We start from the raw sequence: 26,371 nt of genomic DNA, 5'->3' as shown, positions 1-26,371 counted from the left end.
CTGACGTCGATGTCAAACGTTTACCCCCGAGACCAACTTGAGACAAGCAAAACACCCGACTTGCTTCGATATTGTACATGAATTCACGCAAGGCATTAACAAAATTGTGTGGTTTGCACCAACCATCATGCCTTACTACATCCTATTAATGTACACACTTCACCGCACAAACATGCAAACTTTTCTAACAACACTCACCACCTTGCACTATGATAAACAGAACACGATCATGGCTTGCATCAGTTGCAGACTCCTGGTATAGTCACCTTGGGCCTGTAAATTCTGTGTGCGACCGGATCATATGATCGGATAAGTTTAAAAGCCATCTGACTCTGGTATTCAAAGAATTAAGTGATAAGTTTTCCGTCTTCGTTTAAGAGATTGCTAACGAGTATTCGAGGTGCTTGGAAAACCATTGGAATTTGGTGCTTCCATCTCGACAAGCATCAGCTTCTGCCTCTGGTACCTATTTCTTTTTGCTGCAATTGCTGAGAGTGGCACAAATAAGAATGCAGTGAGTACAAAATATAGATGAGATAACATACAGTTTCAGTTGAGATATTTCAGATGTAGACATAGCGAATCAATAACTTAATTATGCCCCCTAGAGGCTGTTTAATCAAGTTCAGAGATCATATACAGAATACATAGAGTTACAATATGACTTCAATGAACGAACATTATAAAACAAGGTGATCAAAATCTTTTACTTTCAAAATAAAATACCTCTGCAATGAAGCAGGTCACAAAACACATTATCTGCAAACTAGAAATTAGAGCATCTTTTTTTTTTTTATTAAGTATAAAAAGATTAATGGGATGCTAACTCCTCATTCATACTAGTTAAAAGACATCGAGAACACCTCACTATTCCCCGTTTATACTTCTACTGGTCCATTTATGCAAATCCACAGATAATTATGCAAGTCCTCAAGTTTCAGAATATAGGAAATACAATGCCTGAAACCAAGCTAACATAAAAGATGCAGTTTCTAGAAAATTTCTTCATTATGATAACATCTTTATTTGCTTTATATCCCTGCTACAGGATCAGCTGAGCTGCCTCGTGTTATGCCACTGAGATAATGGTTTCTCGTATGTGGTTGTAGCTCATTGAATGAATCAATTGAAATGTTCTACAACCAATGTTGATCTTCGGTCTTCCTGGGGAAAAAAGAAGGAACCAGCACTCACCATCCCATATATTACTTCCAATGTCAACTGCTTGAGATTCTCGGTTGCTTAAAAGCCCTCCTGCAATCCATTCCTGGTTTGTGCTGCATGCTCAACTTGACACATATCTTATCCAGTCTCAGACTTAGAACCATCTGTATATAGTATTTTCTCTTCTTAAGATGATAATTACTACTATCTGACCTGCTACCCTGGATGTGTTGCTAGCCAGCTCTTCTCCTATTACACAAGTTATTTCTTATATACTATCTCCACCTGATTGTTCAACTAAGGCTTCACTGGAAAGGAAGAAATCTAGAAAAGGAAAGTAATTACATTTTTCAAAGTGTTAAGTATGGACGAGGAAAGAAACAAATACAAAGTTTGTTTAAAAGTCAAGGAATTAAAATATGACAAACTATGTTCAGGCATAATTAACAATACAAGGGGCAAACAATTATTATATCTATATCCTTCCTGTGTCTCAATTGAAGAATCCCAGTTCTTCTCAATGGAATGGCTACTTTGTCAAGCATAAAGCAAATTCTCAGAAAGAATTTAGAATAATGTTTAAAGTTACTTGTACTCACATATTAGGTCTTGAGGAAACTCAAAATCATAGTCGTCGTTTTGCCTTCTTATGCAGAACAAGTAAATTAGGAGTAGCACGATGACGACAAAAGCACATGAGAAACCAATTGCAATTTTTCCAGCTGTGGAAAGCCCTCGTTTGTCCCAAAACAAAGGGCAAGCAGGCAAAGTAGGTACACCACAGAGGCCTTTGTTACCTGAAAGGCTGAACCAAGAGTATATAATTATTTTGCTAAACAAAAAAGAAGCAAAGAAATTGATGCAAAGTTATGAAACTGCAAGTATATAACACATTTCTGTGTAGTACAGCTATGTTTATCTCTCTACATTGATGCATAAAGGAAGATAACAAACATATTTACCTAGTTCATATATGTGTTACTAAGCTATTTGGTCACTCAGGCTCTGGCCGGTGTGGCATTTATGTAACTTTAGCTTTTACACTATTCTCAATTCTTGAACCTAGAGAGAAGCCAGAATGAATGTGTCTAATATCAGTAGGCTACATATTTGTGTCAAGTAGTTCTATCAATGAATTTTTTGTGTGCGCATGCGTTGATGATAAGCAACTCTGTACTGGAATAGATGCAACTGGTTGAGAAAGCCTTTGTAAAATACCCTCAAGGTCAAATCCAAGGATTTAAATCAAGGTTAGTTACCAGTGTAACCTAACACACTGGTACACTAGCAGTAATTTGAGCTGTACACCAACCAATACAACCTGATATCATTGAATAAATAATTAAAACAAGAATGATATTATACTGGTATCAAACTATATGTTTTGAAACCAACACTTGTTTCAACGGGAAAACACTGGTTTATACCAACCGGTACAGTCAATATTGAAACCCTGGTCATGACACAAAGATGTGTAACAAGAACAGCCACATGATGCTACAAGAAACAAGTAACATTTCAAAAAGCATAATGAATGGAAGGAAAATTGCTGGATAGCTTACTCTATGATTCCACCATGTACACCAATTGAATAAAGTTTCTCAGGAACTTGCCCATCCAGTTGATTGTTGTTTAATAAACTGCATAAGAAACCAAAAGGTAAACTAGATAATTATCATGATACTAGGATACATCCGAAAAGGTTCCAGATTAAAGATACCAGTCAGAAACGGCACCAAGTTAAAATATCTAAACATTTAAGAATCATATATAAACTTTTAAATATTTATAATGGTTGCATGTCTTTAATGCATTAGCTATTGGTAAAGTTATTTATAGCTGACATTTATGTAAAAGCTAACACAAGTTAGTTCGAATATTCATTTTATTTTGTATTTTCTTCTAGCTTATTTTTATTTTCTCTTCTTGCCAGTTTTTTTCCTCTAATTCGTTCAGAATAAGGTGGCCATCTCACTGTTGAATATATAAATAAGTCTACAGCTTGTGGTTAGGGAAATTTCTGCATAAACTGGATTTCAGTCTAGTTAAGGCCAGTGAGGCAGAGTCTCCTCATCTCCTTATAGGGCAGAGACCTCTCTCTCTAAACAATGCCTCTCTTAGGATGTGCTTTGAAAGAGCCAGCCCCAGCTGGTATATGGCCAATTCAAGCGAAGTCGGACAAGTCCAGCACCATGAACCATGTCATATATCAATTCAGGCATGGGGGTGAATTCTTAGGTTCAAGTAACATAGGTATATAAATATCTACTCCAATCATATTTCATTAGCATGTTAATATGTCTAGGCAAGAGACTGGTCCTTTAATATAATGGTAAGATTGCTATTTTATGACCTGGGTGACCAAGAATCGAGTCACTAAGTAACCTCTCTACATATAAGGGTAAGGTTATACACACTGACCCTCCCCATACAGTCAATCTTTCCTATGAACTGAATTAACAATCTATTCTGAGAACCAAAACACAAGCATGGCAACATAATTGATATATCAGGAAGAACAAAGTCTGATTTTTTAATCGAGTCCATGAGATGCAATCGTACAAAGCTTATGTTTGTTTTCATATGATACATTGTCCTTGTTATCAACTAAGACATGGGCTACATGAATAACCTGTTGAAACTGTAAAATTTCCAAACAATACTGATAATCAAAGAGAAGCGATCAAAATAATTAAAAGCTTTGCCTCATGGATGAGAACTACAAAGAATATTAATGATAAAAAAAAAACTACAGGAGCAGATTATCTGTCTACTCACACAACTTTCAAATTTGAAGACCCCAAGCTATCTGGAATGCCACCTGTGTGCTGGTTTGACGACAAATCCCTGATTAAGAAAACAAATTCCAGTTTTATGAAGAACAGAAGAAAATGACAGATCTGCTGTGCAATCATCCTTAGATAGCATCACAATTTTGCTTTCAATAACAAAAACAGTAAGACTGATAATATATAAAGGGTATCTAAAACCCATGTGATCTTTATAAAAAAAAACTACCAGATGAATGACTAACATTCTTTTTGTGTTTCCTAACATTAACATGATAACTTTTGCATGTAAAACATCAATGCATAATGTAACAATCTCAAATTTTAATTGTTTATATCAAGATTATAATTATGGATGTGATGGGAAAAGAAAATATAAAATTAATTAATCCACCATACATCCATAGAACAAAATAGCACAATATATCCCACACTCCATGTCCCCTCACTTCTTCATATGGCAATGTCCAGAAAAATGATTGCAAATGACTTATACTGTAAACATAATGATGCCTATCAGATCTCTTCATGAAAATCAAAATAAAAAGACAAAATATTCTCATTGAACATTAACGAATCCTACTGGGAACACAATAATGCAGTATTTACTGGTTCCAATGTATTAAGAATGAACGCCATAGTTTTGCCTACATTGTTGACATGTGCACATTTGAAAAGTAGCCCCAAGTTATGTAGTACTGACATCAGTAATTCATGCAATGAATTAGAAAATTAAGGTCACACAAGAATCTATCAATATGCAACCTTTCTAGGTATAGCCCATCAAAATGATCTCCATTATACGATCGTTTAAGTAGAAAAAGACAGTCTTTCTCCACAAAAATTTGTTTTTTCAGTTCCTAGAATATAAATGTCATATGGATTACATACTAGAATCTTTTAACCAATTGCAATGTGTTACTGACAATAAGAAGCAGCAACTTCATATGCCTTTTATGAAAAGAGACATGAATATTATAACTAGAAGATGGATATCAAATATCAACTCACAAGCTTACAAGAGATCCTTGACCTAGACCTGATGGCAATGTTCCTCCCAGAGAATTAGAGCTCAAGTTCCTGTCCAGATTTTTAACTGTAAGCACATGAGATAGGAGATACTAAGAACACATGACACATATATAGAAGTACTAAAACTAATGAACGTGCTTTATGAAAACCAACATGATCAGTTTCAGTATTTTGATCAAGACAAATGAAAAGCTATACAAATTCCAACTCAAAAACCATTCCAAAATGCTTGTTTCATCCATTCAATATCATTAGACAATATTTTAACAGGTTAAAGTAAGAAGAATAAGTTAAGAGTAAGGAAAGCTAGACTATATGACTGCAGAAGATATGTAGACAAAAACCAACAGATTAGGAGCAAACCAAAGGCCACATGGAAGTAAGTGCACCATAATCAAGATAGATTCTGGTAGAGGAACCTCAGGGACTTAACAAAATCACGGTGCTCAAGAAAGATTGGAACCAATTTCTTTTCAGTTACAAAAGCACAAGAAGAAATTTTGATAAAAGTAAAATTAATAAAGTAATTCTAAATCAGGAGTTCATGATTCCAATGTAGCTTCCTGAAAAACACCAAATTAGAAGTCTATCATCCAACAGTAATATTCTACACTTCAGTAAAACAGAGAACATCTTGCATGAGAAATAACAAACTCCATTGCATGACAAATAAAAATGTCAAGTCATGCCAACTAGGCATCTGCAGACGGCAGACCCTTGGAAAACATGTCAAGTCATCATCCTCTGATGGTGACCAAGAACAGAGCTGTGTGATAAGAGTACTAAACACAGTCTTCGGACTCTGTCCTCTGCTCAAAATCCTTGGTCCTTTGCAGTGCCTGGAGGTTTGAACCGCGTGAAAAATGGCATGGTTGCCACATTGGACCAGGCAATATAAACCGCATCATTGTAACTGTGTATTAATTTAACGTGAAGGTATCAGGACATTAGCAACATTTCTTCATTGTCGACTTGCCAAACAACGACTGGGTCAATGGCCATGACCATGAATTACTATTCATGTTATATGAAGTTCCTTTAGTTCCACCTTATGTAGTTCCTGGGGTAGCAGCATCTTATAATACCCAATATCAAGTGTTTAATATTTTCACATCCACCTATGGTCCTAAAGTAAAATTCAGGTTGACCTTTGTAATTTATCCAACAAAAGGACCATATGAACAATATGAATGGTACATAAGCAGCCATTTGTGACTTACGTCTGCTTGCATATGCACAAAAAATAACAACTTTAAAAAGCAAATTAGCAAGCGGGAAATGGTACACGCCAACTTAACTGATACTTACAAGCTTACCAAGTTTGTTAGAAGACTTATTTTATCACTAATATAACCTTTCAAGCCTTGACTGCCCAAATCCCTGCATGTTAGGTACGTAAGGGAAGGAAAAACAGGTTAGACGTAACCATATTCAAAATCCATATAGACTAATTACAATTTGACAGAAGTAACACCAACAAGGACGAGCACAGATTCCATATAGACCATGATGCATAACATCCATGCAAACAATACAAGATTAGAACATGACATGCTTGTTTTTTCAATATATATTAAAACAATGACATAAAATGTTCCATGCAATCAATCACAAACAAAAGAATCATACTGAAAATCAATTATAAAGCAAACGGACAAGAAACATCTAATGTATCAACAGGGAAATTTAATTGCTACGATGTCATAAGAATAGTGAAGAACAAATGCAGATTAGAAAATAGAAAGCAAACATGCAGAAACTAAGGAGTTACAATGATGCATCAGTTCAGAACCAATATCTAAATGAGCTACTTCGAGCACAAAACATAACCAAAATCAGAATAGTGAAGAACCTAACGAATCAATAGAGGTAGTGGCAGGTAACAGCATGACTGGTCACGCAGAATAAACCAACTAGCCAGATTTTATTTGTGACTTACACTGTCCACTAACTAACTAGGCAGTGCCTTGATCTATTGTTCTGGCCCTTAAATGTGGATCTAGCCATGTAGGAGGTTCTAAGGAGAATCCAATTGATGCAAACAAGGAAGATACATTTTCTAGCTAGGAAGCACGACTGCATAATGCAACCATCATTCACCTTATTCAAGCAAAAAGGAAGCACGATTAGCCAGGAACCAGTCAATGCTTCTCCAACTGCTTCCTATCTGCAAGATACAGCAGATGACAGGCAGTCCAATAGGAAAATTTATTGCCTTCATAATATCCTTGTTAGCCTAAAAATCTCCTTTTAATAATTCATGGTATTTTCATTTAAACTGGGGGAATTTCAAATTCATGTTTAAAAAAACACAGAGCATCACTTTCCACTACTACCAAACATTGCTAGCAGATCAGAAGAGTATGAATCAAGCATCAATAAAATGCATATGCTATGAACCGAAAAGGATTGTGTTACTTACAATTGGGTGACAACAAGATTCAGTCCGTTGTCACTGTGATGACAAGTTACGCCCTCCCAAGCATCCCAGGTGGAAGGTGCACAAGGATCCCCATTCCATCCCATCCTGTCTGGTATCCGCAGAGATTCCTTCAACGCCTGCATCGCCATCACTGTCAAAATAACCACAAGAAACGGATGAGGCATTCGTCAACCTGATGTAAGCCATGCTTGGGTCTCCGAGTCCTGAAATCACGCACGCACCTTGTCTTGGAACCGTGGCAAGATCCAGGGGCACCATTGCGTAGTTCTCGAGCCCACAGATGATGGGCTTCCCCGCCACCGGCACCAGCTTCACGACGAGCGTCGTGCTTGTCAGGTTCTCCACGATATGATGCCACTTGAACGCGTTGAACCCTCCCACCTCTTTGTAGATGTCGATCCTGGTCACGTTTTCCTCACCGATCACAACGTCGAACACCCTCTGCCCGACCCTGGTCACCCCGGAGTCGATCTCAGCGAAGTGGAACCAGACCATGTAGTCAAGCCGCGTATCCACTGGCAGCAGGTATTCGAGGGCATCGCTGGGGTTGACGGTGGTGACGGCGGTCTCGTAAAGCTTGACGGGGAAGTAGTTGGGGGCCTGGTTGGCACCGAAAATCCGGTGCCCGCTGGCCGAGAGCGCCTTGATGGAGACGTCGAGGCTGCGGAAGTCGGCATCGGACTGCCAGACCCGGGAAAATGCGTCGGAGTCGTTTGTGAAGCCAGGGCCAAAGAGGGTGCCGCCAGAGGTAAGGCGCCCGTAGTTGATGAGGATCATGTCGGTGCCAGTGGAGGCGGAGCCGTAAGCGAGGGGGTGGACGGCGGCAAGCTCGACGGAGGCGACGACAGGGGGGTCAGTGGCGATGCTGTAGAAGCAGAGGTTAGCGGCGCCGTCGAGGACAGACGCGATGAGGTCAGCATAGGCGCCGGAGCGGGCGGCGGCCTCGGGCCAGGGGGAGCGCCAGGAATAAACGAGGGTGCCCTCGAAGGAGACGTCGAAGCTAGGAGTGCGCAGCTTCGAATCGTAGTTGTCGTAAACGGTGAAGGTGCGGACGTAGTAGCGGCCGGAAGGGAGGGGAACGGAGTAGCAATTCTTCTTACCGGCGGATACGGGGGGAAAGAAGCGGAGGGTGCGCTCCTGCTGCTGCAGGAAGCGGTGGGGCTCGGCCACCAACCCGGTGGCCCCCGCCGAGAAGTATCGGTCCGCCACCCACGCACGCCCGAACTCCGACGTAAAGTTGGCCGCGCCGCCACAGTCGATGTTGAGCGACACGCCTACAAATTGGAGATCAACAAAGATGCGGTGAGTCGGAGGAAGCAGCGCCAATGTGGGTGGGGATGAGCTTACCAGCAGTGAAAGGATCGGGAGATGAAGCAGGATTGGTACCACCGGAAGCAGAAGAGAAGAGGAGGAAGACGAGGAAGAGGGCAGACATCTCTCGATCCTCGATGCGAGCCGAGATGGAGACGGGAGAGAGTTGGGGAGTGTGGTAGAAGACGACGACGAGTTAATCTTGGCCGTTGATCCCGCTGGAGATGCAATGAGTCCATACAGTAGTCACGTGATGGTCGGGAATGATCAGCTGTCTTCGGATTGGATGGTTCGGCCCAAACACCAAATAGCCAAAATATCTGCGATGGAAGGGGAGAGGACAAGATCAGGGAACACCCGGCTTTACAGCGCACTACCTAACATTGGGCCCACACCCGAGCCGGGTGGGTAATGACGTGCCTAGCTGTAAGGCATTGACGCGGAGATCAGCTGTGATGCTTCGAACTGCAACGCCGTTACCACCACAGCGTTTCATCGTTTCTCACTCCCGACCCCGTTTTGTAGCGGAGTTGGCACGTGATGTGACGTGTCGTCCTACCCTTTGGAATAAGACCGCGTATGGGGTGGTGCGTGGTGCGCATCACGGGACGGCGACTTCATGCCAACCATTAATGCGCGGGGGCCCCGCTTTACCTGGGACCACTCAACCACCAACCCACTATGACACGATGATTGATCGATGGACGCGGCAGTCCAATCATACTCGGTTGGTCAGATTCGACTTCCAAAACGAGTCAATCCGGTCTTGCGTTGTGAAGCCGGTCTCGCCCGATCCGCATCATTTGACCCATTTTTCTTTGATCTCGATGCCTCATTAGCCATATCAGATTAGGTTCCGATGAAGCCAATTTTAATGATATATATACATAGATATATTGATTGAGACACGAATTTTATTTAACTTTTGTGAGCTCCATAAAAGCATATATGAGCATAAGAATAACCTAATAAATATTATTATCGATATTATTATTAATACTTTTTCCCACCATAGTCAAAGGATCAAGACTCTCATTCTAACGGAATAAATTATATTTTATCATTATATGTGTGATAGGTTCATGAGAATTTTTTTGCTCTATACGATAGACATACTCGTACTATTTTATTCTTTTCGAAACTTGTATTCCTCGATCAATATAGAACTAAATATCATCATCGATGCTCCTTCCCATATGAGAGCTAAGGGCTCAAAGCTTTATTTTTAGTGCTAAAATGTTATTGTCATGGTGTTGTTGACCAAAGAGTCAACATAATCTAATTTAGTCTCGAAGGCACAGGTCCATTAAAGGGGTCCACATGGGAGTTGGGGGCGATGACCTATGTAGGAAGCTGAAGTGATAGGCGGATTCTTGAAGTGCTGCTGACCTATTGAAGATGATCTAAAGTTATTCAGATGTGTATCTTAGCCCTACTAGATGATGTTCTGCATCCTCCTAAGGAACGCCTTAGCGATGCTAGGGTCCTACACAAAAGTTAATTTCAGAGGGATGTCCTGACTCGATCTCTCTAATACTTAAGTTAGTAGTGTGAAAAAGTAAATAGGGTTTGATAAAGCTCACGAGAGTACAGGTATAGCTCGATTGCCCCTATTTAGCCTAAGGGTTTGGCTTTTATACCTAAGTAGAGGGTAGTGTGAAGCTAGTAATATGTTATGATAATCATTACTTTATTTAAGGGATCATTAATGGTGACGACTAATGGACACATCCTCTCAAGAATGGCATCAGGGGAGTAGGACCACTACAACATATTTTGCTTGGGCTCTTAGTCTATCTGGGACAAGTAAGGGATGGTCTTTTGTATCGTTCGTCCGAAAGGAATTGGGGGAAGTCAAGTCACACCGTGAAGTTTTAATGCATATGTACGAGCCTTCCCTCAATTATGGTTGTGAACCTTACTCTTCTATCGGTGACTACATAGTGTTTTGGGAATTGTTTATCCCTTCACTTATGTGGCTTTGTAACATAGGTGGCGAAGTGAGTCGGTAACAATATCATTTTTCTATTAAGACTATTTTTAGATTGTAGGCGAGCGAGATGAGTCGATGGACTCGACAGTTTAAGAGACTCATCCAATAGGATTTATATATGACTTCCATATCGAGTTTTAAATGGGGAGCTATGTGACTCGAGTCTTACGGCTAACAGCTATAGAAGGGAGTCATACAACGTATCGATCGTGGGATTCACATGCATGAATAATGAGATGTTAGTGTTATTACAAAAACCATGTTCGTCTTAGTTCCATCGTTTGATCGTTTGAGGTCAAATGCTTGTCGTAACTCATTTGTAACCTTCAAACTCAGTTATTTTTATTTTTTTATTTAAAATAGAAATACAGCATCTATCTTAATAGAACACAAATCTTATAAATAAAATATTATATTTAATAATACTTTGTTAGCACACCAACTGAAAAACTTCAAACAAATATTAGTTATAATAGCGATTGACCTCGCAAAACTAACCGTCATAATTTTTAGTGCAACTGGACGGATTCAGTACATGTTTGACTATTGGAATTACAAATCTCGCAACATTAATTGAAGTGAAGTCAACACCAGCGGTCAATGAGGCGCAGAAATTCATATCATTCAATATCAATCTTCACTCGGAGAGTGGTGATCATTTCAACGCTGTGTATTTTAAAAGGCGAAGCAATCGAATCCTCCCTTCTTGTCTTGGTTTACACATTTGATGGGTAGCATTAGTTGCGCAGTCAACACAGAGTAATAGACGTCACGTAATATTTTTTGCATGTTGCCAAAGATATGATGTATACCAATAAACGTAGCTACGCGTATACTCTGATACCTAAGCCTGAAAAGTAGCATATACTTGTGGATGAATATGGATCACTACAAGAACTAGCATATACTTTTTGGATTCTCCCTCGAGCAATTCGACATAATCCACCAAAACTAGGGACTATAGATCTCCCAACCCCGGCCGGAATCTTAAGAAGATTCCGCTAAGATTCCTTCCACGAAAGAAGATCTCATCCGTCCGGAGCGACATCAGCCCCCCAACGTGTGCTGAAGTCAACGCCAACGCCAACGCATCGACGCGGAATCCCACCGCGGGAATATCCGAAGCCGTCCTCATCTCTCTCTCTTCTTACGTTCCACCTCCCTCTAATCTCACGCCGCCTCCTGTCGGAGGGAATCGAAATCTTCTACGTGACGGCCCGACCGTGATTCCCTTCTCACGGCTTCCTTCTTTCCTCGTCTACCGAGTCTTCCGTTCCTTGCACAGCCGTCAGAATATTCTGCTCTCGCCTGCTTTAAACACTGTTAGACGCAGCCGCACGCATTAACAGCGGTGATGGATCTATTGGGGCGAGCGCAGCGATGTCAGGACTGCATCAGAGCGCTCGAGGAGGAGCGCAAGAAGATCAAGGCTTTCCAGCGAGAGCTGCCTCTCTGCCTCCACCTCGTTACGCGAGGTGTATTTCGTTACCTCTCGGTTCTGAAGTGGATTATGGCGCTTAAATGGTCATAAATTGTGGTTGCAGCGATCGAGAGCGTGCGACATGTTATGGGTGATGACGAGAAGGTGAACCATGGACCTGTCACGGAAGAGTTAATACCTCCGATGTCGGAACAAAGAAGCGAGGCTAAGAAGAGTGCAGCGGTCCGGTCCGAGATGAAGCTTAGATCCGTCCAGCTCCGGAATCAGGAGCCGGACACAGTTCCTAGGATGGTGAGAGACTGAATTGTCTTTCCTTTTAATCTTAAGCAGTTGATTTATGCCGGTTTTTAGTAGCGGGGGTTTTGATGTTGTTGATGGAGCGTAGGAGCCACCAAAGAAACCTATAGTAGCGATCTCGAAGAAGATCAGCAGCGCATTCCAGCCTTTTCAGAGACAAAAGTACGTCGTGCCACCACCGGCCTCATCGGCAGCTACTGCCATCCCCGCAACTACCGATGGTGATGGTGGCCGTGATTATGGTAGTAAGGAAGGAAACAGGGAGAAGAAGGAAGAACAGTTGCAGCCTCATCGCAAAGCAAGGCGCAGTTGGTCGCCGGAGCTTCACCGCTGCTTCCTGCACGCCCTGCATCAACTCGGTGGATCCGATGGTATAAGCCTAAAACCTGAACATCTCATTATCATGCCTTGTTTCTAAAAATTAGATCTCTTCGACGGCATGCAGTCGCCACGCCGAAGCAGATCAGAGAGCTGATGAAGGTGGACGGCCTCACCATCGACGAGGTCAAGAGCCATTTGCAGGTGATCCGTTGGATCCTTCACCGATTAGATTCTCACTGTCGCTCACCACGCTTTCTCGTACGTAGAATGTGCTTCCGTGTCGTCCTACTGCACTTGCAAGGCATCGGATTCCTTCAGATGATTCGCTTCGTATTCTTTATTCTCCTTCTCGCGTTTCCATGGCTTCTACCATAAATGTTTCCCCGATAAATCTTCTGCGACGTGACCAAACATGATAAGATGGAGCACTAATCTTTCTTCTAGATCGACATCTAAAATCTTGGATTCCCATTGTCAAGCTGCATTGCCTTTTAATATCTCGGTGGACCCAGTAATTGCCCAAACCACTCGAGCCCAGATGGTGACAGATTGATTCCCATAAAGCTGTAGTAATCTTCTAAGCATGGTTTAGGTGGAATCGGATACGTAGAACAGGGCATCATTCACAATGTTTTCTACAGCAAATTTATGTTCAAAACATACTGAAGGGTAGGTATTTTGATCAGAAATATCGGCTGCACGGAAGACGACGGAGCCCTGCAGTCCAGTGTAGCAGCAATGGCAGTCTCGCGGTGAGTCCGCAGGTTGTGTTGGTCGGTGGAATTGTGGTTCCATCCCCAGATTACAACATGGCGGATGCGGCAGTTGCTGCTGCAGCACAACCTGGGAATGGTGCTCGTGCTCCTTCGAACGGAATGTACGCCCCGGTGGCATCGCATCCATCGGACTCGAGATATCAGCAGAAGCAGCCGCAGAGATCCATCACGCTCAGGTGGAGAAGACGACAGCATGGGGGATGATGGCAGCAAGTCTCCGTTCCCTACCACCTCTGCAGCTTCCCAGACTAACGACGGCTTCACCTCCCTTCTCATGAGTCTACGGCGATAGAGTTCTGTTTCCTCGGTTTGTAACGGAGCTTTCTCATCACCTCTGCTGTCCACGGTAATAGATATATGCCAATGGTGGTTTATATGGCACGACCAGAAACGCTCGTGAATGCCACGCATGAGAAGGAAGACTCCATTGCAGCTTTAAGTGTGTTTCACTTTCTCTCGTCACCTTGGCTGAGAATTTGGCAGTGATTGTTCATCATAAACCTTAACCTTACTAACGGATACGCGCATAATGTGCATGCCCCCATCTATAGCTTGTTAATTATCACTAATTCATCCATTTATTTGTTGATAATGCAATATAATATTAGAACATCTATTGACATGTGATCCCCTATTTGATCATTTTGCAATCATTGTTCTCGTGTGATTAATCATAATTATTGTTGGTGAACAAATACACCGTGGTTGATGAGTCAGTACGGTTTGGTTCACAGGTCGATGTCGGGAGTCTCAGGTTGACTGAATCGGTTGCCGAGGTCGGTCAGACCCTTGCGACGAGTGTCGGTGTCATGATGTTGAGTAGCGTCTCTCAGTCTCTAGGCTGGTTGGCAGCTCGCCCTTGTGCACTGGATGACAACTCCTGGGTTGAGACGCTCATGGCTCGAGGCTGGTCGCTTGCTTGCAAAAATGGCCTTCGTTGGGTGATCCTCGACGTTGGCCCCTCCGACGAGCAAGTCAGGTTCTCTTCTTGTTTGTCTTCTCTTGGTCGGATGCCTACAAGGGGTTTTTATATTATTGTACGAGGGTCGGTCGCACGCAGATTCGACATGGCGATTGATCCTTGGGAGATGAGATGGTACTATGTGGTTGCTATCCTGGGACGCGCGGGACAGTGTCAGACGGCACCGCCCTGAGATTCCGGGACGGGACATGCTAAACAATGCCTTAGTATGGATTCTGACTTAGCGCGACGTGGTATCGGTTGTAACATGTTTTGAACCCAAAATATACCTTATAAATTATCAACTATCGCAAGCTGCTGTAATTTACTCTTAAATCATCACAAACAAACAATATTCAAGCTCGTGACATGTCTACGATCCCATTAGAAAGCTACCAAGTTATATTAAGCTATTTGTAGTAACAGTAGCAATAATAACAACGACAATAATTATATGTATGTATATATATAAAGAAACACCAGAGGTGTCGTACCAAGCGAAGATGGCAGATGGGGCTCATGGTTTCTGCAAGTTGGTGCAAAGCCAGATGCAGCTTTCGGGCCGGGAAAGCAAACTGGCAGCGCGAGTTGGTATGTTGCCGCTACAAGTGGTAATCCACATATGCAACTAGACAACACCATTCGAGAGCTCGACGAGAGACTGCAATCGCAAGCTGGTGATCGATGCGAACCACTCGTCCTGCCCAATTCTTGTGCATATATGTACGTAGAATCGTCAATATAATATTGGATAACTAGATGTTTGATTCATGAACAATGACTGAAACCGACACACGAAGCATCATCCGCCATGGTTAATTTGATTCGATTGTCTGCAGTTGTGAGACTTAACGTGGTACGTCTAATGGACCAATAAGGATCAACCTACGCGTTCTTCCGCTCGACCTCTGTGGTGAGATGATCCATCTCACGAGACACCGTGCGTTTTCCTCGTCGAAACGATGCACACAAGTCGATTAAAGTCAACAAAGAAACGGAAGCCTCATTGTTCTGGCAGCTACCACTCATCACCGCCCTGCCGTTGCATTTACTCGCAAATGACTATAGTTGAGAAGACTCTCTCGCCAAAGACACAAGTTTGCCATGTCGGATCATAAGCAAAGTATCCGACACATTTTGCTTCTAGAATGCGAGCCTGCAGTGTTAGACTGGAATGGTTTTATGGGACGGCTCAAACAACCAAGTGTTCAGTTTGAATGAAGGGGGAACATAGTCAACCATGTGGCGTCTCGGTTCTACTCGCTTCACCAAATATAACTTCTCTTTTGTGCTTTTGGTGAGCCAAGAAATCTAAGTTGTGTAACACGATGTACATGATTCATGAAACCAAAGCAAAAGTAGGATCAAAACAGGAAGAACAAAGAAATCGATAGACTACAGAGCCTCTACGAATTGCTTCTTGAAGAACTGTGGTGGTGGAAATAACTCCATCTCTCTGCCTCTCTTCCCGTCGTCACCGCTCGCCGGGACTCCTGATATGTCCACACCAAACAGCTTCACGACAGGAAGAGGCCTGATAGCGGGCGGCACAGCGTGGTTGCACGCGACCGGACTGGTTTTCCAGTCTATGCACAGCTGCTTCTCCGGCCCGGTGGAACGCCAGAAACTCACCAGATCACCGGCCTTCAGGCTCTTCTCCTTCACAAACCGGCTCCATCCTTTTGTCACTACGTAGCTCCGGCTGCTGTTCCAATACGAGTACCTAAACCTCCACATCTTGCCAGCGGCGTCCTCAAAGTTGAGCAGCACTCCGTTGAGGGCCACGCTGCGTGCCACTCTTCAGCGGGAAATGCTTCTCGGCGTGCTGTTTCGGTATCACGAGCCTGTTCAGCTTCCCCACGTCGTTCGGCGTGACCACCTTGTCGAACAATATCTCCCGAGCTGAGCGCAAGGCTTGCTTGCTCTGCTGGAGTTCGTCGTGGTACGTGTGCTTGCGCAGCATGTCCACGATCTCCGCCTCGGAGTGCGCCACGAGGAAGGACAGCTCGGCGGCCTCCTCGTCGTTGGACTCCGTGAGAGGCTTGAAGTTGCCGAGCCACGGAACCACTGCGCGGCGACGTCGTAAGCTCGCGCTGCCTCGGCCTCATCGCCGAAGTTGCCGAGCCACACCCGCTGATGCCTTTCGTAGATCTGGGAGCCATACCGGCCATTCGGCTGGGGGACGACGCCTTTGTACCAGGACGACGACAGCTTCCTCGACTCGGCCTCGATCCCCCCGCCCTCAGCGGACGGATCCAGCACCACGCTGACGCCGCTGCCAATGCGCTGTGGGACTTTGCTCACATGCAGCCGCTTCACCCAGTCGCTAGACGCCTCTTCCACGCAGCCACCCTCCATGGCTAAGGCAGGTGGCATGTGGCAGATGGTTATGGCCAAGCTAAGGAGAGAGTGAGAGAGAGAGAGATAGAGATAGGGTTGAATTCTTTATACGAGGAGGTCTCCACAGCTTATATAGACAACCATGTTAGCGTGTTGCAGGCGAGATTTATCGTGTGGCTTGGAAATGTTTACATTGGAGGTACTTCTCTCTCTCTCTCTCTCTCTCTCTTCTTCTTCTTCTTCTTCTCTTCTTCTGGTCTTGGATGCGATTGGGTGACGAAAGGCAGGGACGCAAATTGGATTCTGTGGGGTTCACATGATAGCTAACTCACATGCCAAATGCATCCCCCCTCGCATTGATCATGGCGTTGCTTATTGCTTTCATCTCTCTCGCTGTTCTCCGGGATGATGCGCATCGGTATCCACTTGACGTGTGTGCGCAGCAGAACCGCAGTCTACCGCTAGCAGAAATGAAGCTTCTGCTCCGACCGACCGCAGATCAATATCATCAAAAGATAATTCAGTTCGAGCTCAATTAATGTGATTCCAAATACATGTCTCGTGTTGGATTGTCGACCTCGAACAAGCAACTAATAGTCCAATCCGATGACACGACCTTAAATTCTTATCACACACACTTCCAACTTCTTTTAATACTTGATACAATACTTGACAGTTCCTTTTAAGATACGAGGATGCACTATTCACATGTTATGATCATTTTCCGTCCTTTGCCGAGGATGAAAGGGAATATAATTCCTTGTTCGAAAATCCAGGATGTAATTTTAGAAAATTAAGATTTTTTGGGGAGTAGACTATTCTAGATATTTCCCGTATGACTCCACTGGCTATTGAATAACCTTCCGTACGCTATGCGATGGGCCCTTAGAAGCCCAAGAAGTGACACCTTTTAATCTCGAGGGCTTCGCGGGTGGAGAGCCGCGAAGAGGGAGAAAATAGAGAGAGAGGAGGGACTGACGATGGTGGCGTCTACCCGGTGGGCGTCCATCCGAATCATGATCGGCACCATCCTCGGTGGAGTCCTCGGCTTCTATGTCATGCACCGCGTTGAGATCAACTACAAGGTACCGCCACCACCTCCGCCCCTTGTCTTTGTGCCCTAAGTTGACGAATGGCACATTCTTGTTACACACAGGAGAAGATGAAGGAGAGGTTGGCCAGGTACGAGCAAGAGATGGAGAGAAAGGAACAACAGCGGCTGCAAGACGAGCCCTTATCCGATTCGTGATTCCTGACGCGGCGCCTTCTTCTTTCTCTTGACTCTTGGAATTCGGGTGAATGGAGGTCTAGGATCAAGGTCCCGCTTACTAAATTTTCATCGTGAATTGTCGTTCTTGGCATGCCCAACTCGGTTTGCTTTTGGATCTCTTCACTTTTTGCCTTGCCGGATTCATATGAAACCTATCTAGAATTGAACTTTGTTTCACAGGCTTAACTTCAAGCATCAGGTGGGTGCTCCTCCAGTCTAACTTCAAGCATCTTTTTCATTCTAGCTAATACTTGGAAAACAGACATCTTGTATCGAGAATTTAATCTTAATTAGCCTCCGTTAATAATTTTGCTGGGCATCTTTAATTCCTTTAAAGTTATACAGTTGTTGAATGAAATGACCTCGTGTCTCACGGATTAGTATACATACCCTGCCATCTGCTTGTCGAATTTTTACTCTATGACACAATTCTTTATGTGCTCAAAATTATCTGGCATGTTACTTTTTATTTTAATCTATTTATCATCACGTTTCTCAGTGCAGTGTGATTTGCCTAATTATGTTTTTTCCCCCTTACAATATTTCATGAATTCCAAGTTCTCCCTAGAATTAGTCATTCGATTAAGAGTCTAGCATTTTAAGGTTTGTTTTCAACAGTATCAATTAACAGCTCTTGGGTCTTAAGTAGATCTTGTATGGGCTTGATCTTCCATGTTTGGAGCCATGCCTTTATAGCATGGTCCTCAAACTAACTGGCTGCCAACTTCCTTCATCATTAAGATAGACAAACTTCACCAGGAAAACGTTCCTTGATTTCTCATGCTGGCTGAATGTGCAACTTCTTTCGGTGCCTTCCTTCTTTGATGCATATTCAAAAAGCTAGCAAACTTCTTTCGGTGCCTTCCTTCTTTGATTCAGCAACTACGGAGAAAGGTCAGTATCTCAAATGAAATTTAGGACATCGACTTTAATCTTAGGTTAATACCAGCTATTCTGTCGAGCATAATTTCTTCCCCAAAAAAGCTCAAACTCTAAGAACGCCTAATAAGCTAGACGAGTAATTTCCTTGAGATCTCTGCTGCAGTTAGTTTAAATGGTTTCATCAAAAGATCTAACATGTGTTTCACATAGGTATATATTGAATATTTATCTGTAAAGCCAATTCCAGGTTACTTAGGAAGTTAGAAGCACAGATGCAAGAAGATTTTTGTCACTCAAACTCGCCTTACATGTAGATAACAACTGCTGGTATAGAAGTAAAGAGATTTTCTAGCAGCTGAACAGTTTTCCAGCTAGGCTGTTTGGTAACAGCCTCGAAAAATCTTAAATATATTATATAATTTATCAGATAGATAAGAGGAAGAGATGATGAGTTTGAATGCATCTGGGATGCTTGTATCCAAAACCCTGTGTGAGATGAAAGGAAATAAGCTAGAGACTTCAAAGATGATTATAAGTTGATCGGTTCTATGGTTTCTGGATTTGTTTTAGCTGTCATTTGTGTCTGCAGATCCTAAAGACCACTGGAGATTTGAGCTGTGCCACGTGATACAGGACCTTGAAGAAGAGTGTGCCTTTTGATTGCGGTTTCTGTTAATGGGTACCCATGAAGCTGGATCATTAGAATAGGTATTATGCAATATACAAGATCCAACCCTGCACCTATTCTTTGATAAATTTAATTTAAATGCATATAAGTTCTGTTTCGACTATGATATCTGCTAGGACTATGGTGTCGTCCAGAAATTAGGGAAATGTTATCACATAATTATTTGCTTCTGTTTTTGATAGTTTTTATTGGATGCTAACAGTCTTTTGTGCTCCCAAGGATTTTATTGGTATGTTTAGTTTGTTTTTTGGCAATAATATTGGCATGGCTTGTTGCTTTGTTTATGGCATTTTTGTTATCAAAATCAGAACAAGTATCTTGGACAGTGCAAGTTACATATGAACAGCTACTTTCATCCTTGATCTCTATACCTCCTTGGGCATTTATTCTGCATTCTTGCTTCTCATAGATTCTGCTGATAGTACATGGTTCCATTTGTTTCTCGGGTCCCCATCAGTCCCTTCCATTAATTCAGAGGTAGAGGACAAACTAGTCAATAAGTTTAACGCTTGAATTTGATGGATCACATCGACCTGCTGCGCGCTTGTTTCCTGTGCATGAGTGAGTCACTCATCATTGGATGTCTGGAGTGAGTTCTTCTTACAAGGCGATAAAGTTCGACCGTAATATCTACATTAAAGCACCTCTTTTTTGGATATCAGGAGTGATGGTTTACATAACTTATCATAATGTTTGTATAAGCTGTTTTTGTTGAAATCTCGTTCTTCATATATAATATATATTTTTCTGAATTAGTCGGAAGAAAGTTTTGTACGAAACACACAACTGGTGTAATGGCATTCTGCGGTTTTCCCTCGTTTCAGATGATGTATGGTACTGCTAATGGATGTTGACCGTCCATTATGGCCGCCAACCTTGGATCTACTAAAGGACGAAACCGGGTATTAAGCTTCAAATTATCCCGAACGGTGCTTATTAGACGCGATGTCTATCGGATTTATTGGTTCTCTTGATTCTTTATCGGTTGTATTATGACCCATGTCTGGCTCGAATCCGAACAGATTAAGCACCGGTATATGCCCACGCGGGCTGTTGCGTGAGGGAATACGTACCCTACGGATTGTAAAGGTCGTGCCCGATCTGATTTCGGAAATTCTTCGGAGGCACGAAAGAACGAGCGAACCAAAACATCTGTAGAATCTCCCAGAAACTCTCTTTCCCCTCCTGCGACGAGCCAAGCGATCGAATCGAAGTCGAAACCCCACCTTCTCCTCCTCCTAGCCGGCATCGACGACAGCAATGAAGCGCTCCGCCGACGACCGCGACCTTCGGAAGCTGCCATCGGCGGCAGACGCCAAGCCCGTCTTCATGTACAAGGCCGAGCGCCAGCGCCGCGAGGAGGTCGTCGCCGAGCACCGCCGAGCTGCCCTCGATCTCCTCCGCAGCCCTCCGACTCCAGCCGCCGACGCGACCACGACCGGGACTGTGATCGTCGCGTCCGAAACCGTGAGCGCGAGCGTGATAAGGAGCTCGGCGCCATCAGGGAGCAATACTTGGGGTCCAAGAAGCCCAAGAAGCAGCGGGTGATTAAGCCTAGCGAAAAGTTCCGTTTCTCATTCGAATGGGAGAACACTGAAGCCACCTTCCGCGACATTAACGCCTTATACCAGAATCCCCACGAGGCGCGGGTCCTCTTCGGCCGTGGTTTTATCACCGGCAGCGACCAGTGCGAGCAGAAGAAGCCGGCCGCTCTTCACGAAAAGGAGACACGGGAGGAGATCCGCCGCAAGGAGGGTGTGGAGGAGCGGCCGGAGGAGGCCGCCGCTGACCTATATGATACCTTCGATATGCGTGTCGAACGTCATTGGTCTGAGAAGAAGATTGAGGAAATGACTAAGCGGGACTGGCGCGTCTTCATGATCATCAGTGGCGCCTTTAACGTAGCACCGGAGGAGGGTGTTCCAGAGGAAGACGCGGGGCTTGTGCATATCGTCGAACAGGCTGCGGGCGTAGGCCACGTGTCCGGAAGACATCAGAGAAAGCAGGATCCGGGTGAGGAGGCTGTTCTTGCGGGCGAGGCCGGTGGCGAGGAGAAGGGCGTGGCTCTGTTTGAGGTGGGCGGGGTAGGAGTGGGATAATATGAGTGCCGCGAAGCCGGCTTTGGTTGTCGGGGTGGGGGAAGGCTGTGTGCCAGCGACGAGGAGGGCGCTGCGTCGGGTCGGAGCGATCGTGGTCGGTCCCACCCACCGCCATATGGATCTCGCTGGTACGTCCTACAGGTAACAATTTGACCAATTGATGAAATAATGCTCCAAAATTTGTATTAATTCCGCGCTATTGACACTTGATATTAAGATAAGTAAAATATTGACGGCGAATCACTTTTCGACACGTTTTTGGTAAAAAAAAAAACATAGAGCCAAAAAAAGAAGGAAAATTCTTTGAATACGCTGCGAGTCTTTTAAGAGAGGAGCGGAAACCAACCGACGAGGACGCAGAGAAGCCGGTGTCCGCTTCTTCATCCTCCTCCAGGTTCATGGTTTGTGTTGGTTCTTCTCAGGTTGGGCGTCGCCGGTATCTTTCCGACGTATCCCGATGGCTTCTGCGGCGGGTCGTCAAGCCGGATCTTGATCGATTCGGGCTCCTTCCCCTGCCTCGCCTTCATCCTCGCCGGTGGTAAGCCTAAACCCTTATTTTCTTGATCGCGATGGCCCATTCTTTTATCTTGTTCCATTGTTACATCACATGTTTGCCGCTTTCTTCGTCTTGGAGCTTGTAATCGGATGATCATATCCGATGATAGTGCAGTCATTTGGGTCGGTTAGTAACGCAGAATTGTTGGTAGTCGTGCTGACGGGTTCGATGTTATAGCAAAAGCGCAGGGTTAAGGAATGTAGTCGTGCAATGTTGGGATTAGCTTACGTTTGTTGCCCTATCTACAAATCAGTAAGTCTGGTTTGTTGGCGATTAGATGGCTAGATAAGTTGTTGATAGATAATACATTGCTTCGAAGCCCAATGGAGAGGTATCTGTTGACAAGTGCCAAAACTAATTAATTTTTTATTTTAAAAATATTGAACCATTTCTAGATTTGAGCCATGCTAATTTTCTTTGGATCGTTTCAATTTTATCATTGTACCTAAATTTCTATAATAATTTTGAGATGTTTTCTTTACAGTTTGTCGGTATAAACCCTACTAGAAATATTTCTTTCGGGCACAACTGCTGGTCACGTTAACTGATATCATTGGCATCATGTGAAAGGTTTAGAGAAGAACCAAACTGGAGTTTACTTTCTCCTATATGATACTTGGCAGGGTTGGAGCACCTTTAGATTTGTATGCCGAGTGGGCTCTATTTGACTTGTGACTATGTAGCTAGACAATAGTTAAGATTGCTCAACTGTAACTTGTAAAAGCCATGCCAGAAATAGAAGTAGAACAATGAATATATCATTTTTTTATCTCGAAAAACATCTCTTCTACTTATTTTCCCACAGAATTGGAGAAATTATCTTTCGATGGATGATTTTTTTTGCTTTGCTGTAGGAGAGGGGGTCGAGCGGTCCTTGAGTAAGGTACTCATTTGGAAAACCTTAACATTTAAACTTGGCGAACATGGATACAACTAAAATCAGTTGAACTTGGCATTAACTTAGTTGGGTTGGGTCAAGAGCTAGCACCACTTGCCAATATGTTGACACAAGGCTAATTAGCTTGATGTTGGACAGGATGAGCACCGTCGGGACCAAATAGCAGACCTGTCTCTTGATATGTCTAAAAACTTCAGAACTTTGGGCTTCAGACTCTTCTTGTTCTTACATTCAAGGAAAACTAACTAGTGTTCACCCAGAAAGGAGCCTATGGTAATAGGTCTAAGTTGTCATGTGTGCCAAGGCTTGCAAGCCTAGAATAATAGGTCTAAGTTGTTGTGAATGTTCCAGCCTACCAGCGTGCAGAAAGCTGGACGTCTTCCAGCACACTGGCTGTGCCATCTGGTACATCCAATATAGTACATATACTGCTTGGTACAGGCCCAGTACCAAGTGGTTTCTTCTTTTCTTTTCAGTTTTTCTAAGAATTTTTTTGAGACTAGATATGTTCCAATATATCGACACTTGATACATTGATAATCAATCCACGCCTTGACCGATACACTACTGCCATACATAATTGTGACTCTTGGTGTGTACCTGCAAATTTATCCTCTTGATTCCAGACCTCTTATTTGAACAATGCTTATTTAAGAATGGTTGATTGCGAAACCATGCTTCTTAGTGAGATATGTCATATCTTAAGATCTACCATTCTCTTGCCTTCCTAGGTGCTTGGAATAAGTTATATAGGACTTGGTTCATTGAGTTGTTCCTTAGTTCCGGCAGTTATAGAAATGCATCAAACAACTTGCACTGAAGTTTGCTTTTCCTAGATAACTCTTGTTGATTCTTCTTTAGCTGCACGTGACATCTGTTGGTCGCCTGATGGCTTTTGAGATTTGTTTAGATGGTTTGCAGAACTGTTGGTCGGCTACAGGAAACCGAATGGTAAATGGTATCAGCTAACTTGAGATTTGGTATCCTTGCAAACAAATATAGTGTCAATTTGGTCAATTTATTGTGCTACTAATTATGTCAAGGATACTAAAAAAATGTCCCTTTGTCAATAAGCTAGGATGATGGTATCAGTTATATTGACACAAAAAAGATCATATGAGTGATCAGTGTTTTTTTTTTACAATTGAAACATGGTGACAAACTCTCAAGTTGCTGGATCCTAGATTATTGCAAGTTCATTTGGAATTAATTTTGGTTGGTGTGATTTCCTCCAAGTAATAGAAAATTTGTATAACGTGCAGTAGCTACGTTTGTTAACATGACTCTTCAGTATTGCATAATACCAAAAAAGTTGTGTTTAATCTGTTAGCGGGGCTTTGCGTGATCACTTGTTGCCATCAGAATTTTCCTGTACTTGAAGACCTGCCGCATGGTGGAATTTGATTAGAACGATTGGTTTGATGGTGACATGTTAGGTGGCTTAATGCAGCAATGCTGTCGAGTACAGTGGTTTAAGGCTGCAATGTCAATCACTTCTGATAAGGTTTTGATACATCTCTGTCAGTGTGAATTAGGTAGAGCTAAATTTGGTCTTTTAGCCGATAAAATTGTTGATAATATTTGACTTGGCTTCTCAGAGAAGGCGTTTGCCGTGGGACAGGGTAGCTTTCATAGGAAGGAGAAAGAAGAGAATATTTCTTTCCTACACGAGCAGGTTGGTGTGATGTGGGCTACTCAGACTCCATGAGGTAGGAAACAAACACTACTGTTTGTGTTGAAATTGACATAGTATATACAGGGTTAGGTGATGTGCACGATATTTAAACATACACTTGTTCCAATAAAGAATGACCATACGAGCAGGTTGATGCATTTGGTGATGTGTACTATACATGGAGGACCTTTCAATGTCTAAGACTAGCTGATCAGACAACCAGCACACTTCCAATTCTGTTCTCCTGCTCACTAAGAGATGCCTCTTTGCTTTAGCTCTCCAGGAACAGATTGTGAACAAGAGGTTTCCGATTAGCTCAACATTATGCCATTCTTCTAAATAAAGTGATCGTGGAAGGGACAGCTCGCCCGATGTGTTAGACCCCAAAATAGTGGTCCACTTGGTGTTCTAAATGCCCTCATCGAAGTCAGGGAAGTATGTTCTGAAAATTAATAGTGCCTCTTGAAAAATAAAACAATAGTGCCACGAGTGATCTGTTCCGGTTTTGATTGATCTGACAAGTCGGCAAATTGCAGTGAAATTTCCTTTTTTTCGGTGGGTTGATTCTACACAAGTGGCCCGGATTCATTCATCTGAAACATCTCAGTAGCTGAGCGGAATTATGCAATGATGAGGTCGACATCAAGAATTGTGTTCATACAAGCCTATGTTTGAGAGAGCTATATCCGAAGCATGGAATGTACTTGTCAATGGTATCAATGATCCAAAACTAGGTGCCTTTTGGTTGACACATGGTACTGTGCCTTATCTTTCTTCTGCCAGGGAAAGGAGAAGCGAGAGACAGCTGGACTTTACTGGACCAGGGGGTGATTCACGTGACAGAGGCTGACACCGGCACATTAAGTAAACTTGGTGTAAGAAATGAGTATGTGAACCTTATCGCAAAGTAGCAGCATTTGAGCAGGATCGGGCGGATCGAACAGGCCGGACAACCTCTACAGCCATTTGTCTACCACCGCCAACGATGTTCTACGGTCCCAAGAGATGCATCCCTCGAGGATTCCTCCCCATCTCTGCATTATTTTTGTTGTTGTTTATTTACCAAGGTTTCGCTCCGATCCCCCCAACCATCGTGCAGCACCGCTCAGAGTGCCGGGAAGACGGTCGCAGTTGATTTGACCCCTTAACCAGAGATACCCCTTAGTGGTGGTGGGGCCCTAGTGGCCCTCTACAGCCTGGACTGGTAGACCCAATGCCTCTCACATACTCTCCTCTTCTGACGCCTACCTAATCTCGATTGGGCTACTGTGGTGGGGACGACTCCACTATCCTCCCAGGTAACCAGCCCTTCAATGATCCACATTTTGCAGCTCGTTAATGATAATAATAATAATAATATGATTTTGTACCTCTTTTAAATTAATCTGCCTCCACCAGTGTGGCTAATTGTCACTCCATGACTTCTTTGGAGAAC

At 43.3% G+C, this 26,371-nt stretch overlaps 3 protein-coding genes and 1 pseudogene across 3 annotated transcripts; 2 read left to right on the top strand and 2 right to left on the bottom strand.

Moving 5' to 3' along the window:
• Positions 1–37: 37 nt before the first annotated feature.
• On the bottom strand, positions 38–8,932 carry LOC103968705 (receptor-like protein 4). Its single transcript, XM_009382008.3, has 9 exons — positions 8,776–8,932; positions 7,650–8,702; positions 7,408–7,558; positions 6,294–6,365; positions 4,965–5,033; positions 3,943–4,011; positions 2,727–2,804; positions 1,764–1,969; positions 38–488 (listed from the first exon to the last, which is right to left on the bottom strand). Exons 1-9 carry the CDS (start codon positions 8,861–8,863, stop codon positions 385–387), a joined length of 1,890 nt encoding a protein of 629 aa, XP_009380283.2. The 5' UTR covers positions 8,864–8,932; the 3' UTR covers positions 38–384.
• A 3,021-nt stretch (positions 8,933–11,953) lies between these two features.
• LOC135595040 (transcription factor NIGT1-like) lies at positions 11,954–13,920 on the top strand. Its single transcript, XM_065085544.1, has 5 exons — positions 11,954–12,207; positions 12,277–12,464; positions 12,559–12,841; positions 12,916–12,992; positions 13,478–13,920. Exons 1-5 carry the CDS (start codon positions 12,087–12,089, stop codon positions 13,769–13,771), a joined length of 963 nt encoding a protein of 320 aa, XP_064941616.1. The 5' UTR covers positions 11,954–12,086; the 3' UTR covers positions 13,772–13,920.
• Positions 13,921–15,743: 1,823 nt separating this feature from the next.
• On the bottom strand, positions 15,744–16,942 carry LOC135595039 (AP2/ERF and B3 domain-containing protein Os01g0693400-like; annotated as a pseudogene).
• A 906-nt stretch (positions 16,943–17,848) lies between these two features.
• On the top strand, positions 17,849–26,362 carry LOC108951459 (DEAD-box ATP-dependent RNA helicase 21-like). The gene is made up of 7 exons (XM_065085330.1): positions 17,849–17,953; positions 19,591–19,669; positions 20,771–21,948; positions 22,230–24,765; positions 24,860–25,371; positions 25,473–25,649; positions 25,720–26,362. The coding sequence occupies exons 1-3, from the start codon at positions 17,849–17,851 to the stop codon at positions 21,805–21,807; spliced, it is 1,221 nt and encodes a 406-aa protein (XP_064941402.1). The 3' UTR covers positions 21,808–21,948; positions 22,230–24,765; positions 24,860–25,371; positions 25,473–25,649; positions 25,720–26,362.
• Positions 26,363–26,371: the final 9 nt, after the last annotated feature.

Source organism: Musa acuminata, chromosome BXJ1-10 (assembly GCF_036884655.1).
Source record: "Musa acuminata AAA Group cultivar baxijiao chromosome BXJ1-10, Cavendish_Baxijiao_AAA, whole genome shotgun sequence".
Lineage (NCBI taxonomy): Eukaryota > Viridiplantae > Streptophyta > Magnoliopsida > Zingiberales > Musaceae > Musa > Musa acuminata.
Note: the sequence above shows the minus strand (reverse complement) of the source record. Positions and strands in the feature narration are given on the sequence as shown.